The 15,015-nt window shown below is 36.4% G+C and overlaps 1 protein-coding gene across 2 annotated transcripts in view; it reads left to right on the forward strand.

Annotated features, from left to right (window-relative positions):
• Positions 1 to 2,768: 2,768 nt before the first annotated feature.
• The window catches only part of CRADD (CASP2 and RIPK1 domain containing adaptor with death domain), a 246,484-nt gene continuing 234,237 nt past the window's right edge, over positions 2,769 to 15,015 (forward strand). The window contains exons 1-2 of one of the 2 annotated variants that reach the window (XM_031938971.1): positions 2,769 to 2,895; positions 7,497 to 7,799. In XM_031938971.1, coding sequence (XP_031794831.1) covers positions 7,502 to 7,799 — 298 coding nt within the window. In that variant the 5' untranslated portion in view covers positions 2,769 to 2,895; positions 7,497 to 7,501. Of the gene's footprint in view, positions 2,896 to 6,320; positions 6,360 to 7,496; positions 7,800 to 15,015 lie in introns of those variants that run through there. The other variant, XM_031938970.1, reaches the window with a different exon arrangement.

Below are 15,015 nucleotides of genomic sequence, written 5' to 3' on the forward strand. Positions count from 1 at the left end.
AGAGATGAAGAAACACCCTCTCCCCTGCCTTCCTCTTTCCCTCCGCTCCTTTTTCCCTCTCCTCCCCTTTCCCTTCTCTTCCCTTTCCTTCCTTTCCCTCCCCTCTTCCTTCCCTTCCCTTTCCTTTCCGGGCCCTTCCCTGCCTATCTTGTTTCTCTTAGCAGTGGTTCCACATTTCTCTCCTACATTTTTAGTAGTTTGGCTTTTTTTTCTGAGAAAATTGAGCCTACTCTGATGTCATTCTTTGAACCTTCTTAGGATCATCACTCCTGCTCATCCTTACCTTCTCTTCTTTCCCTATAGTTCAGAAGAGAAAGCCCTCCCATTAACCAGGATGATTCCCTCTATACCTGTGCTTGAACTTATTCTCTCCTTCCTTCTCTAGGAACTTGGTTTAGTCATCATCTCTATCTCCTGCATTTCAGTAAAGTGACTTTACTATGGTCATATGATGAATCAAGCCAGTTCCTGAACACAGGTCCTTTGATGCTAGATTCAGTGCTCTTTCCAATTATCTATACTCCATTTGAAGACTTCCATTGAAGGGGAAATTACTACCTTGAAAGTCAAACTAATTCCATTAAAAACAAACAAACAAACAAACAAACCTTCACAATTCCACAACTTTCCTTGGAGAGCAATAATACTTTTAAATTACTTAATCCGGGAGAATTGGAAGCTCTTTGAGAGAAGCTATTTTTGCTTTTTGTCTATATTATCTCCCCAGTCACCACGATGACCATTAACAAATATTTGTTGATCATATAATCATCCTCCAAGAGCTAGAAGGGAGCTTAGTGACTGTGTAACTTTAGCAACTTCCTCATTTAACATGTAACAGGCTCAAAAAGGGTAAGCGGCTTGCCTGTGGTCACAAAGTCACTGATTAGCAGAACCATTATTGGAACTAGGAAGTTCTGCACCTTCCAAATTGCCTTCCTTGGATTGAACTGAATGAAGGCTGAATGAAATGGAATTAATGAGATATAATTAATGTATTGATTCCTGTCTGTCTTTCTCCCTTTATTTTTCTCCACTGCCTTTGTTCCTTTTTTTTTTTAGAGGTTCTTAATCTAGTGTCTGTGAACTTCTTTAATATACACCTATATATTTACCATACCATTAATATGTACCATATTTATATACCCATCATATCATATTGTACATACAATATATCTATAGTATATGATATATACTATCCGTATCCATATTATATCATTACATAACATAAATATGCATATTATATCATATGTATCTATATCTAGTTATATAATATAACTATATTTATATTATTGTATTATGTTAACCATATTGTATCATGTATCCATATTTTTGTATCATGTTTTATATGTAATATCCATATTACATCATGCTTATATATAGCCATATTATTATATCATGTTCTATATATATTTTTCTTAAATTAATTTTTATTTTTTTTATTATAATAACTTTTTATTGACAGAACCCATGCCAGGGTAATTTTTTACAACATTATCCCTTGCACTCACTTCTGTTCTGATTTTTCCCTCCTTCCCTCCACCCCCTCCCCTAGATGGCAAGCAGTTCTATACATGTTGAATATGTCTCAGTATATCCTAGATACAATGTATGTGTGCAGAACCAAACAGTTCTCTTGTTGCACAGGGAGAATTGGATTCAGAAGGTAAAAATATGATACCTTCTAAAAAAATAGAAGGTATATCTATATCCATCTTTGTATGTGTGTAGTGTGTGTGTGTGTGTGTGTGCATATGTGTGTATATTAAACAAGTTCACAGATACCAGATTAAGAACATTTAAATAAAGGAATAAAGGCAATGGGGAAATAAGGGGAGAAAGCATTAGTTACATCTCATTAACTCCATTCTCTTCAGCTTTCTTATTGATATTGATATATGATATATGATTATTGATATGAATATTGATATTGATATATGACTATTGATATGCATATTGATATTGATATATGATTATTGATGTGAATATTGATATTGATATATGATTATTGATATGAATATTGATATTGATATATGACTTGATATGAATATTGATATTGATATATGACTATTGATATGCATATTGATATTGATATATGATTATTGATATGAATATTGATATTGATATATGACTTGATATGAATATTGATATTGATATATGACTATTGATATGAATATTGATATTGATATATAATTATTGATATGAATATATTAATATATGATTATTGATATGAATATTGATATTTGCATATGATTATTTATATATATGATATATTTATATATGATTATTGATATGAATATTTATATTGATATATGATAAATATATGATAATAAATAATATGATATAACAATAAGGGTATAGCTAGAGTACATATTATATAATAATGCAATATTATTTATATTATATAATAATAATATGATAACAATATGGAGACCTATATGTATATATAGTGATATAACAATATCTAAATTTAGATAGATGATTTTATTTCAATATAATTGGTTTCCTTTATTATCGCCTGTATTTTATGTTATGCATTAAAAAGCATTATTCTGTATTCGGGACGCTGCCAGAGGCGGTTAGAGAAGGTTAATAACTCCCACTTCACAGCAAAGGCAGCGGAGGAAGGGCTAACTCTCTCGTTCTTTTCATTTTGGGGGTCAGTTAACTTCGTCAGTCTTTGCCCATAGCAAACATGGCGACCCATTCCTCGGTGACGTAAAACATTGCCAGGAGCTAAGATGGCGTCGAACCTAACTTCCTGTGCTGACCCTAACAAAGATGGCCGCCAGCACTTCCTGTTTAGGGTTCTTGCCTCTAACAAAGATGGCGGATGCATGACAAGTTGCCCCAGAGCCGGGACTCAAAGGGTCGCTTTCTGAGGGCGTGGTGGCTGTAAGTAACAGGAAATAAGAAACTCTGTTCCCGTCTTTTATAGCAGCCTGCCTGTGAGACGTCAAGGACCTTCAGAGCGGGGCTCCCCCTCCATGTTGGGGTCCTTTTCTTTGGTGTCATTTTAGTGGCCGGTTGCACAGGATCTAGGATGGCTTTGGATGTGCTGTGCGACCTCAGGGTGGTCACGTGACCCCACTGGCCCCCCCCCCCGACCTCTCCCTGCACCCTCCCCCCTTCTGTGTGACCTCATCTAGGATCACGTGACCCCTCTGGTCCCCAGACCTCTCCCTGCCCCCTCCCCACCTCCTGTGTGACCTCATCTAGGGTCACGTGACCCCTCTGGTTTTTCCCCAGACCTCGATTTGTCTCTGACCTACTGTGTGTCAGGGTGGTACAGCAGAAACTGCTGGGTTGGGGTTCGAACTCCGTTTGAACAAGCCATTTCCCTCAGTTTCCCCAACAGTAAAGTCGGAATTTCATAACTTGTGAGGTCCCTTTTTACATCTCTTTATCTATACTGCCCAGAGGCAGCCAGCTGGTGTATTAGAAAGTCAGCTTAAAAAATCAGGAAGATCTGAGTTCAAATCCAGCCTTAGACGCCAGCTGTGTGACCCTGGATGAGTCCCTTCACGGCTGCCTGCCTCAGTTTCCTCAGCTGTAAAATGGGAATAATAATAATAATAATAACAACAACAACAATAGCACCTACCTCCCAGGGTGGGTGTGAGGATCAAATGAGAGAATATTTGTAAAGCCCTAGACATGTACGAGGTGTTTCATAAACATCTATTTCCTTTGCAGCCTTCGCCTTCCTCAGCCATAAACATGATGAGGTCAGACCAGTTAATCCATTATCCCTTTTCTAGTCCCAAATCTGGCCTGGGATGTTGCTTCTGGAGACATCGTCTTTCCAGCTGGTGGGTGTAAGGGGAAACAATTTTTAAAAGGCTTATATTCCCTTTGTATCCACACTTCCCTCATCCCCTGAGTCTTCAGATGTTTTTAGTAGGCCCTTTAGTGAAGGGCATTCATAGGCTCATAGATTTCGAGCTTGAGGATGTGAATCCGATCTACTCATTTCACAGATGAGAAAACTGAGGCCCCAGACCACACAGCTAGCAAGAAACAGGGGTAGGATTTAAATGCAGATCTTCTGATTCTACATCTAGGGAATCTTTCCACTCTCCCACCCAACCTTAAAGAATGTGGTGGTCCATGCTGTCCATGACCAGGTCTCTAAGTAATGGTAAAAATAAAGAAAGAAATGGAACCCTGAGAGTTCTCCTTCCTCAAGCCTGAGTGGTCTGGTCTCTCTTAAGAATTCTGCTTCTGTTACTTAATTCCTGTGTGACTTTGCACAGCTCACTTCCTCTGTCTGCTCTTGTTTCCTCTTCTGTAAAAATGAGTCTCTAAGAGTCCTTCCCCACCTCTAAATATCCTTGACCTTCTCAAACATTCTCAAAGCAGGTTGGAATCTAACTGACATTTGGGCCTTGGATTCCCTTTCTTGTAATGTGCCTTCTGTTTCTTAGTCTTTGATTCCTATCAGTTAAACTGCTCCTGAAATTTCACCTTCTCCGCCACATTTTTATTTCCTTCCCTTTGGGCTGCCTTCTCCTTTCAACCTTGGCTTCCTTCAATACAGCTTAAGAAGCACCTTCTCCATCTAAGATTTTCCAGCATTTTGGTCTCAGGACTCCCTCTTCGCAGTTCTATTTATTTTGATTAAATCTATTGATATAGACTGATAAAATTTAATTGTTATTAAAGTAATCCCAGATCATTATATCTTAACATAAATAATCTGTTTTTTTGAAGAATAACTATATTTAGGCATAATATATTTGACGTGAAATCATTTTGTATGAATAGTAGCGTTGTTTTATATTTTTTGCAAATTCTAATAAGAAATAGATGAATTCTTATGTCTATAGGTAGCTTCTATTTCCATCTATTGCTTTGCTTGAAATATTGGAGACAACCTGACCTCAGCCTGATGTGGAGTTGAAAAATGGAGAATTTTAATAAGCGAATAATGTCTTAGTGTTAATATGAAAATAAATCTGACTGCTTGGTCCCCACAAAAGGGTCTCAGGGACCCCCAAGTGTTTTCAGCTTACACTTTGAGAGACCTGTGGTCTATATGGAGCCTTTCTTGATTCCTCCTCTCTCTAAATATCATTATTGTTGTTCAGATTACTGACTCTCCTGACCCATTTGGGATTTTCTTGGAAATATTGTTATTTCCTTCTCCAGCTCATTTTACAAATGAGAAAATTGAGGCACATTAGATTAAATGACTTGCCCAGCGCTATATAACTAGTAGAATATGAGGTCAAATTTGAACTCAGGAAAATGATAGAATTGGCTTCCAGATTCCATATTGTACAACTATGTTCATTACCAGATTATAATAGAAATGTTCATTTGCTAGATTAAAAAAAATGTAGGCCATAGAATCAGGAAGACAATGGCTTCAATAATATTTAAAAAAATACTCAAATGAAATTAAACAGCATCATTGTGATAATCAAGCCTTATCTTGAAAAGAGTTAAAGAAACATAATTCCTTTCTTTGGAGAAGTGGAGTCTGTGGGGATAGAATACTGCTTATACTGTTAGTCATAGTTCTCATTTGAAGTAGTTTTCCTTAACTAATTTTTCTCGTGTGGCATTTAGCCTGAACATACAATGTGGAGAAATCAGTTGAGAAGAGTCCAAAAGGACAGATGGAGCCACCTCTGTCAAAGACCGTTTATGAGTCATTGGAAGGATTACTGCCACTGACTTAGGTGGAGGGAGCAGAGAATTGACACTGCACCAGTGAAATCGCAAGATTCTGGAAGTATTTAAATATGAGGTCCAGCACCATGTATTGTTCAATTTGTCAGAATTCATTAATTCAGTTTATTCATTCATTAAGAGCTTAGTAAATCACATTGTCAAGGAAGTAATGTGTTTTAGTAGGTGGCTTTCTGAGTTTAGAGTTAGGAAGGCTCAAGTTGAAATTCTCTTTCAGCTCTATAACCATGGGCAAGTCATGTGACCTTTCTGAACCTCAAGGACTTCCTTACAAACCCCTAAAAAGGCTTCAATCTACAGTAGTGGAGGGCTTTTCATACTGGGATTTCCCTGGGCTACAAAGTCAGATTCTTTGTGTGTACATATATCTCAGTGACCTGTGTCTGGCACTGGCCTTCCATTAAGAAAGAACAACCAGAGTCTAAAAGGGTGAAAGGGGAGTAATTTGGTACAAGAATAGCAAAGTAAATTGGAGCTATATTGGGGAGGAGTAGTATAAAATACTGTTTCTGGGATGCTTTAAGGTTTGCAAAGCACTTTATAGACCATATCTCACTGGATATTAATAATAGTCCCATGGGGAAATACTACATCTGTGTTTTTCCCATTTTTACAGATGAATAAACTGAAGGCAAGGGTCTCACAATCATACATGCAAGAAGGTGGGTTTTGAATCCAGCACTGTGTTCACTTTGCCGCAATGCCTCTTCTCCTCCTTTTTCCTCTCTCATCTTGGCATTTTTGACTTCCTTTTTTCTTCTCTGAGCAATTTCTAACTTTGGTTGTTTAGTTATTTTTCAGCTGCCTGACTCTTCTTGACCCCATTTGGGATTTTCTTGGCAGAGATACTGTAATGGTTTCCCATTTCCTTCTCCAGTTCATTTTACAAAGGAGGAAGTTGAGGCAAACAGGATTAAATGACCTGCCCAGAGTCACACAGCTTAATGCCTAAGGCCACATTTGAACTCGCGTCTTCCTGACTCCAGATCTGGTGTTCTCTTCACTGGACAACCTAGCTACCCAAGTTCTCTTCATATATCAATCCAAAATAGTATTTATCTTATTTATGGGAATGCTTCCATCACTTCCTCTGAGCCTCAGGTCAATGGCCATCTCCTACAGCAAGCTTTTCTTAATCTTCATCTTTTTTTTTTTGTCTCCCTACCCTGTTGATTTATATAAATTTTTTATTTAATTATCTGGCATATATATTTTTTTTCAAATATCTCACTCCCAAGTAGCAAAATGCATGGTCATTGAGTCTATGGACTATTTCCTTGACTGTCACATAGTAGGCAGCTAATAAGTGCTTTTTGATTTATTTTATATCCCAAACAGTAGAATGTGTAATTTTTGAAAGCAGTGTCCCTTCAGTTTTATTCTTTGTACTGAGGTATCTATATGGCTCCTCTTTGGACTTGAAGGCAAGAAGACTTGAATTCAAATCTGCAGGCTATGTGACTTCACCTCTGTCAGCCTCAGTTTCCTCATCTGTAAAATGGGAACAATATTAGCATCAATCTCCCAGGGTCACTGTGAGGACCAAATGAGATAATAATTATAAAGCATTTTATAAACCTTGAGGAGTAATATAAATGTTAGCTATAATTATTTATCTTATTTCCTTCGGTGTACTTTTAAGGGACAAGGAAATAATGTTAGAATGAATAAGAATTGTATGAGAGAAGTCACATCCTCTATATTACTTCTGTGTGTTTAATTTCATGTACCTGATTGTACAGAATGAGATCTTCCGGCTGTTAAGAATTTGTAATGCTTTTTCTGTTTTTCCTTCTCAGACGAGATGGAGGCCAGAGATAAGCAGGTTCTTCGCTCCCTTCGGCTAGAACTGGGTGCAGAAGTCCTTGTGGACGGACTTGTTCTTCAGTATCTCTACCAGGAAGGGATCTTGACAGAAAACCATGTTCAAGAAATCAGAGCCCAACCCACAGGCCTCAGGAAGACCATGATGCTTTTGGACATCCTCCCTACACGTGGCCCCAAAGCCTTTGATACCTTCCTCGATTCCTTGCAGGAATTTCCCTGGGTGAGAGAGAAACTGGAGAAATCCCGGGAGGAAGCTTTCCAAGAAACATGTTCAGGTAGGCTACAGATCACTTCTGCTGAAGGGTTGGGAATGCTTTGTCTTGGCACTTAATCTTGGAGAGCCGGAGATTGCTGGTGTTGATAAAGAAGGAATTGTGGATCTAGGATGATCTGGTTTGAGAGAAGTGGGAATTAGGGAATGCTGACAGTCTGATTGGCAGTGAAGCTAGAGAAAAGTTTTGGAATTTCTTTCCCTGAGAATTTGACAAGACAAGGGAAAGACCTGTTTTTATGGAAAAGACAGTTGGTATTTTGATGGCTAGGAGCACGTGGAGATTGAGGTTGGAAATCTAGGCTATGAGGTGCCTTTCTGCATGTGCTTTCAGGATTCTTGGTTAGTGATGGCTTGTCACTGGTCACATTTCTGAAGGAAAAAAGCTCCTCAAGTTTCCCATGTGTAATCCACAAGTGTTCCTCAGCCTGTAGACTCATGTCAGACCCCAAGTACTTTTTAAGGGCAGCATCTTTTGTTTGTAAAGGCTATCAGTTTGAAACTTGCCTTAATCCTGCTCTACTAAAGCTCTGGAGGAGACTGGTTAGTTGTTGACCCTGTTTGGGGGGAAAGGCTCGTACTGCTTTTCAGACAAGTTTGAAAGCCTGGAATGGCACGATGTCAGATCCTCAAATGTGCTCTCCTATATTCTGCCAACATTAATACTCTCTTCCAAGAGGAAAAAACAGAGAATTAAGTTGCTTTATAAAGAGACAATTTATTTTCTGCATATGCATATAATATATATGTAGATGTATGCCATATATGTATTTTATTGATGCCTTTTCCCCCCACAGTCATCTTCTCTTCCATATTCTTCCACCTTTATCAAGCTATCTTTACCGAGACTTTCCTTGTAATAAAATATAGAAAAGTGATTAGGGAAATTCCCGATTGGTTTAATGAGTTCATGAGTTCACATGATAAATTTACTGGGTACAGATTTTTATTAGACTGGAGTACGTTCTATAGAGACCTGGGCTTTTTGGGGAGGAAACTGTTTCTTCCTCTGTTCCCTAGTAATTGGAGTTGTTTTTGAATGATTAGTAGACTGAAGTCCAGCGGGGCCTCCTGGTTTCATTGGAACCTCTTTTTATGTAGCCAATAAGAGATCAGAGGAAATGTGGCTCCTTCTCAAGTGATTTCTCCACATTGTATATTCAAGCTGAGTGCTACACAAGAAAAACTGGTTAAGTAAAATCAGTTCACATGAGAACTATGACTGACAGTGTATGCAATATTCTATCCCCATAGACCTCCACCTCTCCAAAAAAAGGAATTATGATTCCTTAATTCTTCTCAGGATCAGACTTGAATATCATAATGATGCTATTTGGCTTCATTTGAGTATTTTTGTTTATATTACTGAAGTCATTGTTTTCCTGGTTCTCTGGCCTGCATGTTTTTTTTTTTTTTAATCTAGAAAATGAAAATTTTTAATTATAGTCTGGTAGTGAGCACAGTTGTATAATGTGGAGTCTGGAAGCCATTTCTATCATTTTGCTATAAAGATAGAAGTAGGGAAGAACTCCAGGAATTTTAAAACAACAAATGAATCTCAAGATCATCAAGTCAAACACCTTAAATTGAAAAATGGGGAAAATGAGGTCCAGGTAGAGGTAAATTTGCTCATCTCAGGATTATTTAGATAATAATGGTAGAATTTAATCTCAGACTCAAGCCTCTTGATGCAGGATGCTCCTAATCTTAACTTTTTTTCTTTTTTCTTTCTTTTTTTAATAATAGTTTTTTATTTTCAAATTATATTCAGAGATAGTTTTCAACATTGCAAAACCTTGTATTCCAATTTTTTTTTCTCCTTCCCTTTTCCCCAATCCCTCCCCTAGACAGCAAGTAATCCAATATATGTTAAACATGTGAAATTTTTCTATTCCTCATTTATCATACTACACAAGAAAAATCAGGTCAAAAAGGGAAAAAAATAAGAAAGAAGACAAAAAGAAAGCCACAAAAGAGAACCACAAAATGCAAACACCATGTTGTGATCCACATACAGTTCTCATAGCCCTCTTTCTGCATGCAGATAGATGGCTCTCTCCATCACAAGTCTATAGGAACTAGCCTGCACCACCTCATTGTTGGAAAAAGTTAACTCCATCAGAGCTGATCATCACATAATCTTGTTGCTTTGTATAATGTGCTCTTGGTTCTACTCAGTTCACTCAGCATCAGTTCTTGTAAGTCTCTCCAGACTTCTCTGAAATCATCTTGCTGATCATTTTTTACAGAGCAATAATATTCCATAACATTCATATACCATAACTTATTTAGCCATTCTCTAACTGAAGAGCATCCACTCAGTTTCCAGTTTTTTTCCACAACAAAAAGGGCTGCCACATGTGAGTCCCTTTCCCTTCTTTAAGATCTCTTTGGGATACAGACCCAGTAGAGACATTGATGAATCAAAGGATATGCACAGTTTGATAGCCGTTTGGACATAATTCCAAATTGGTCTCCATAGTGGTTGGATTAGTTCACAACTCCACAATGTATTAGTATCCCATTAATTCATTTTCTTAAAAAAATTTAAAAAGTAATCATATTCCCATATAACTGGCCTCTTTAGTAATCCTCTGTATTCTGTTTTATGTATTTAAAAAAAATAACTCTGAGAAGAAAACTGGGACCTTCATCAGATTGCAGGAGATCCAGGATATACAAAAAAGTTAAAGATTTCACTCCTTATAACGACTCATCTTTCTATATGCTTTATGATTTATAATCATGCTTCTTTCATAATAATCCCATGAGTATGGAAGCATGGAAAGCTTAATTTTCTTTTTTTTTAATTTTTTATTGTTTCTTTTTTTAAAAAATTATTATAGCTTTTTATTTACAGGTTATATGTATGGGTAATTTTACAGCATTGACAATTGCCAAACCTTTTGTTCCAATTTTTCCCCTCCTTCCCCCCATCCCCTCCCCCTGATGGCAGGTTGACCAATACATGTTAAGTATGTTGAAGTATAAATTAAATACAAAATAAGTATACATGTCTAAACAGTTATTTTGCTATATAAAAAGAATCGGACTCTGAAATAGTGTACAATTAGCCTGTGAAGGAAATCAAAAATTCAGGTGGACAAAAATATAGGGATTAGGAATTCTATGTAATGGTTCTTAGTCATCTCCCAGGGTCCTTTCGCTGGGTGTAGCTGGTTCAGTTCATTACTGCTCTATTGGAGCTGCTTTGGTTCATCTCATTGCTGAAGATGGCCAGGTCCATCAGAATTGATCATCATATAGTGGTTGCTTTTTCACTCAGCATCAGTTCATGTAAGTCTCTCCAGGCCTTTCTGAAATCATCCTGCTGGTCATTTCTTACTGAACAATAATATTCCATAATATTCATATACTACAAGGAAAGCTTAATTTTCAATTTACTGATCTGTAAAAACTGAATCTCAGAGAAGCAAAATAACTTGTCCAAAGTCATACAAAGTTACTCAATGTCAGGTCCACTCTTCTTTTCAATAGATCACATTGGTTTTTTGGAGTTGGCATTGGACCTGTAACTCAGCAGGAGTGTAGTGAGCAATTTAGGGTTCACCATGTCCTCTTGTCTTTGTTCAAACCTTCACTTTAATTAACAAGTCAAAACTCAGGGGGGAAAAAAGAGAATTAAAAAGAGTTTAATTTATTAAAAGAGCCTAAGATAGGATTAGCTAGGTGGTACAGTAGATAGAGCACCAGCCCTAAAGTCAGGACCTGAGTTTAAATCTGGTTTCAGACCCTTAACACTTCCTAGCTATGTGGTCCTGGCAAGTCACTTAAACCCAATTACCTCAGGAAAAAAATTAAAGTCTAAGATAGCAACATGTAAATCCCTAAAAATGAACAAGTCATCTTTTATTGATAACCCATAATGAGATAAAGACAATTTGAAAAGGTCCACATCAGCAAAAGGAGGTGGGTTCTTTCCTAAATGAAGTATACTAAAGAATGAGATTTTTAGATGATGGGAAAGGGCTTCCAGATGTTGTTTCTTAGCCAGCCTGTTATATGTTAGATAGCTGCAAACTGGATGATGCATCCCCCAGTACTGATTAATAAATATCCAAAAAATGAGCCAAACTGGAGATAATGGGAATCCCTACTGAAATTTTAATATTCTCCTGCTAGATCTCTTTTTTGATGGAATGCACACACATATACACACTCACACTCACACACATACATGCACACACACAGATACACAAATGTCATAACTAATCATAGAGAAAAGCTGGGCCACGTTCTAACTGAGATCCATGTTCCCCATGATATTTAGTTTTCTGAATTGGTATTCCTTTTGGGGAAAAGAACACATCTCTTTAGACTTATCTTTTTTGAAAGCATAGATTATTCTTTCTTTGAGTTTCAGACTCAACAAAAGAACTAATGGCTATTTTTGTAATGTGGGTAGTTAGGTTGTATTCTCAAGCAGCTTGTATGAAAGTGGGGCCATCTTGATGGCCACATTCTGTCCAAAGGACAGAGGGAAAAAGAGAAGCCATTTTTGTTAACTAGTGAAGTCAAGCCAACTAGATGAGAAAGGACAAAAAATACCCAAGAACATGGAGAAAACAGAGAGAAGTTAGATTTTGGCAGCTGCATTCCTGATGTGCTCTTAGAGGTTTCACAAAGCGATGTTTTTGCCAAGTGCTGTTGATTTTTCAGGGTGGTCAGTAGAGATAGTGGGCAGCACCAAGGGAATCCTGGCTGTTGATTAGCCTGGACTGCCTTTATAGCATTGCCACCAAAAACAACATTCTAAAAAGGCAGTTCAGTGTGTACATATGTGTGTCCTTGATATGTTTCCCCGGTGAGAAATTGGTTTTCATCCAGCTAGATTTTGGACAATTTACAGCTCCTTATAAGTGTTAGTTTTTTATTTTATCTACTTATTTTTTGATAGAGAAGAATGGAAGAAATGACTGTTTGGGAGATGACAGACTTCATGTTGAGACCTGAAAGTGGGAGGATGAGGCTTTTTTTTAAATGAAAAATTGGGATCTTAGAAATCAAACCCTCTTAACTCTACAGGTGGGTTTTTCCATTTTCAGAAGCCTGCTTTTCTTTGTGATAGTTGGAACTCAAATAATTTTTCCCCCTTTGGAAAATATATACCTATCTGTGAATATATGTATATATAAATACATATATTTAGACTATATATCCAATATATAAATAAATATATATCAATTCTATATATACTATATAGAAAAATATTTATCTTTTGTCTCTGTATATCCTATATGTATATGTATTCTCCTTTCTTCTTGCAAACATATTTAGTTAAACAAAACAAATTCTCACATTGTCCATATCTTTAAATACAGACACATACACATAAACACATCCTCTCAGTCTGCACTCAGATCCATCCCCTTTTTTCTGAAGGTGAGTTTCATCATGCTATTGTTGTCAACTCCATTTAGGGTTTTCTTGGCAGAGATATTGGAGTGATCTATTTCCTTCTCCACCCCTTTTTACAAATGAGGAAATGACTTGCCCAGTGTCACACCACTTTGTAAGTATCTAAGGCTGCATTTGAACTCAGACCTTCTTAACTCAGATCTGGTAGTCTACCCTGGCACACCATCTAGCTATACCTTTCATCTTGGGACCTTGATTAATTGGAAAGCAGTAGATATTTTTGCAAATGGAGCAAAGAATAATATGTTTAGATGCCTTCTAGTTGATGTTCTTGTAAAAACCCCAGAGGCCCATTTATTAAGACCTTGATGCCTCCTACAAAAACAAAAACAAAAACAAAAACAAAAACCTGTTATTATGAGATTTTTAAAGTAGTTTGTTTGTAGTTTATTTTTAGTTTATATTTAGTTTAGTTTAGTTTATTTTTAAAAGAGTGGTCTCTGAAGGTCTACACAATAAAGATGTGGTACTTTTTACATGTAGTTTTCCAGATTCATCTTTGTTTTCTCCATAGAAATAACATGGGATTTGGATTGAGAAGAACCAGATTTGATTCCTGGCATAGCTCCCAGTAGTTGTAACCTCAGGCAGGTCACCTAATTCTCTGAATCTGTAAAAATTGGATTCTATGATCTCTGAGAGTCCTTCTTATTCTAAATCTATGGTCCTGTGATTCTGAGTTTATTTGATTGTACAAATTTGGTGATCTCTTTTAGGAAGGGCTGCTGGCCAGAGATAGGTGTTTCCCTTTTGGTCTAGTAGATTCTCTGCTCCTCGAATAAAACCGGTGTATTTTATTCAGAAGAGAAAGATGGAGTTTTTTATTTGTTATTTCTCTGATATTGAGTTTCAGTTTTTTTTCCATTTTAAGTTCTGAGTTAGTTGAGAGATCTTATTTGATGAGAGCATCTATTTGATTTTTTTTATTTTACATTTTTGGGACTGATATTATTTCATGTGGCATATGGGCTACATCTAGATTCTGGGCCTAAAAATAACTAAAGACTGTATTTTGAATGAGCCCAGGAGATGATCTTTTAGTGCCAGAATTGACTGGATCCTATTCTTAGTAGCAAGTCTTAATATTTGCCAAACTTTTGCCTTTTATTATCTCTAAATGTATTAGATAAACTCAAGGTAGATTCAGTGTGTGTGTGTGTTTGTGTGTGTGCATATGTATGTATATCTATATACACAAATATATAGATATGTACATATACATATTATACTACATACTATATGTAATATATAACCTGGTTTCTTAAATTGTGGTTTATGATCTCATGGGTCTCATAATTGAATATGGGGATTGTGAAATTATGATTTATTATCACTAAATGTTTGATTTGTAAACCTATTTTATGTGCCTACACACCTGGGGTCATGTAAAAATTTCTCAGGCAAAAAGGGGTTATAAATGTATATGTATACATGTTATATAGACTATGGTCTATATACATAATATATTAATATATACTATTTATACACTATATATATATATATATATATATATATATATATACACACACACACACACACACACACACACACCTTATATAGACTATGGTCTATCTCTAAACATATATAGGTATGCATACATATTATTTATATACAATATACATGTATGTACACACACATATATGTATACACACCTGTACTGTATTGTTCAAATACAACTACTTCATCTTTAAGAGGGAAGTTGTGTACTTAAAGAACCAATAGTCCATTAATCTTCAGGGCAGTTTTTAAAAACAGCTTTTTGTCAGCAAATTACAGGATTG

Source organism: Sarcophilus harrisii, chromosome 5 (genome assembly GCF_902635505.1).
Source record: "Sarcophilus harrisii chromosome 5, mSarHar1.11, whole genome shotgun sequence".
In the NCBI taxonomy this organism is placed as follows: Eukaryota; Metazoa; Chordata; class Mammalia; order Dasyuromorphia; family Dasyuridae; genus Sarcophilus; species Sarcophilus harrisii.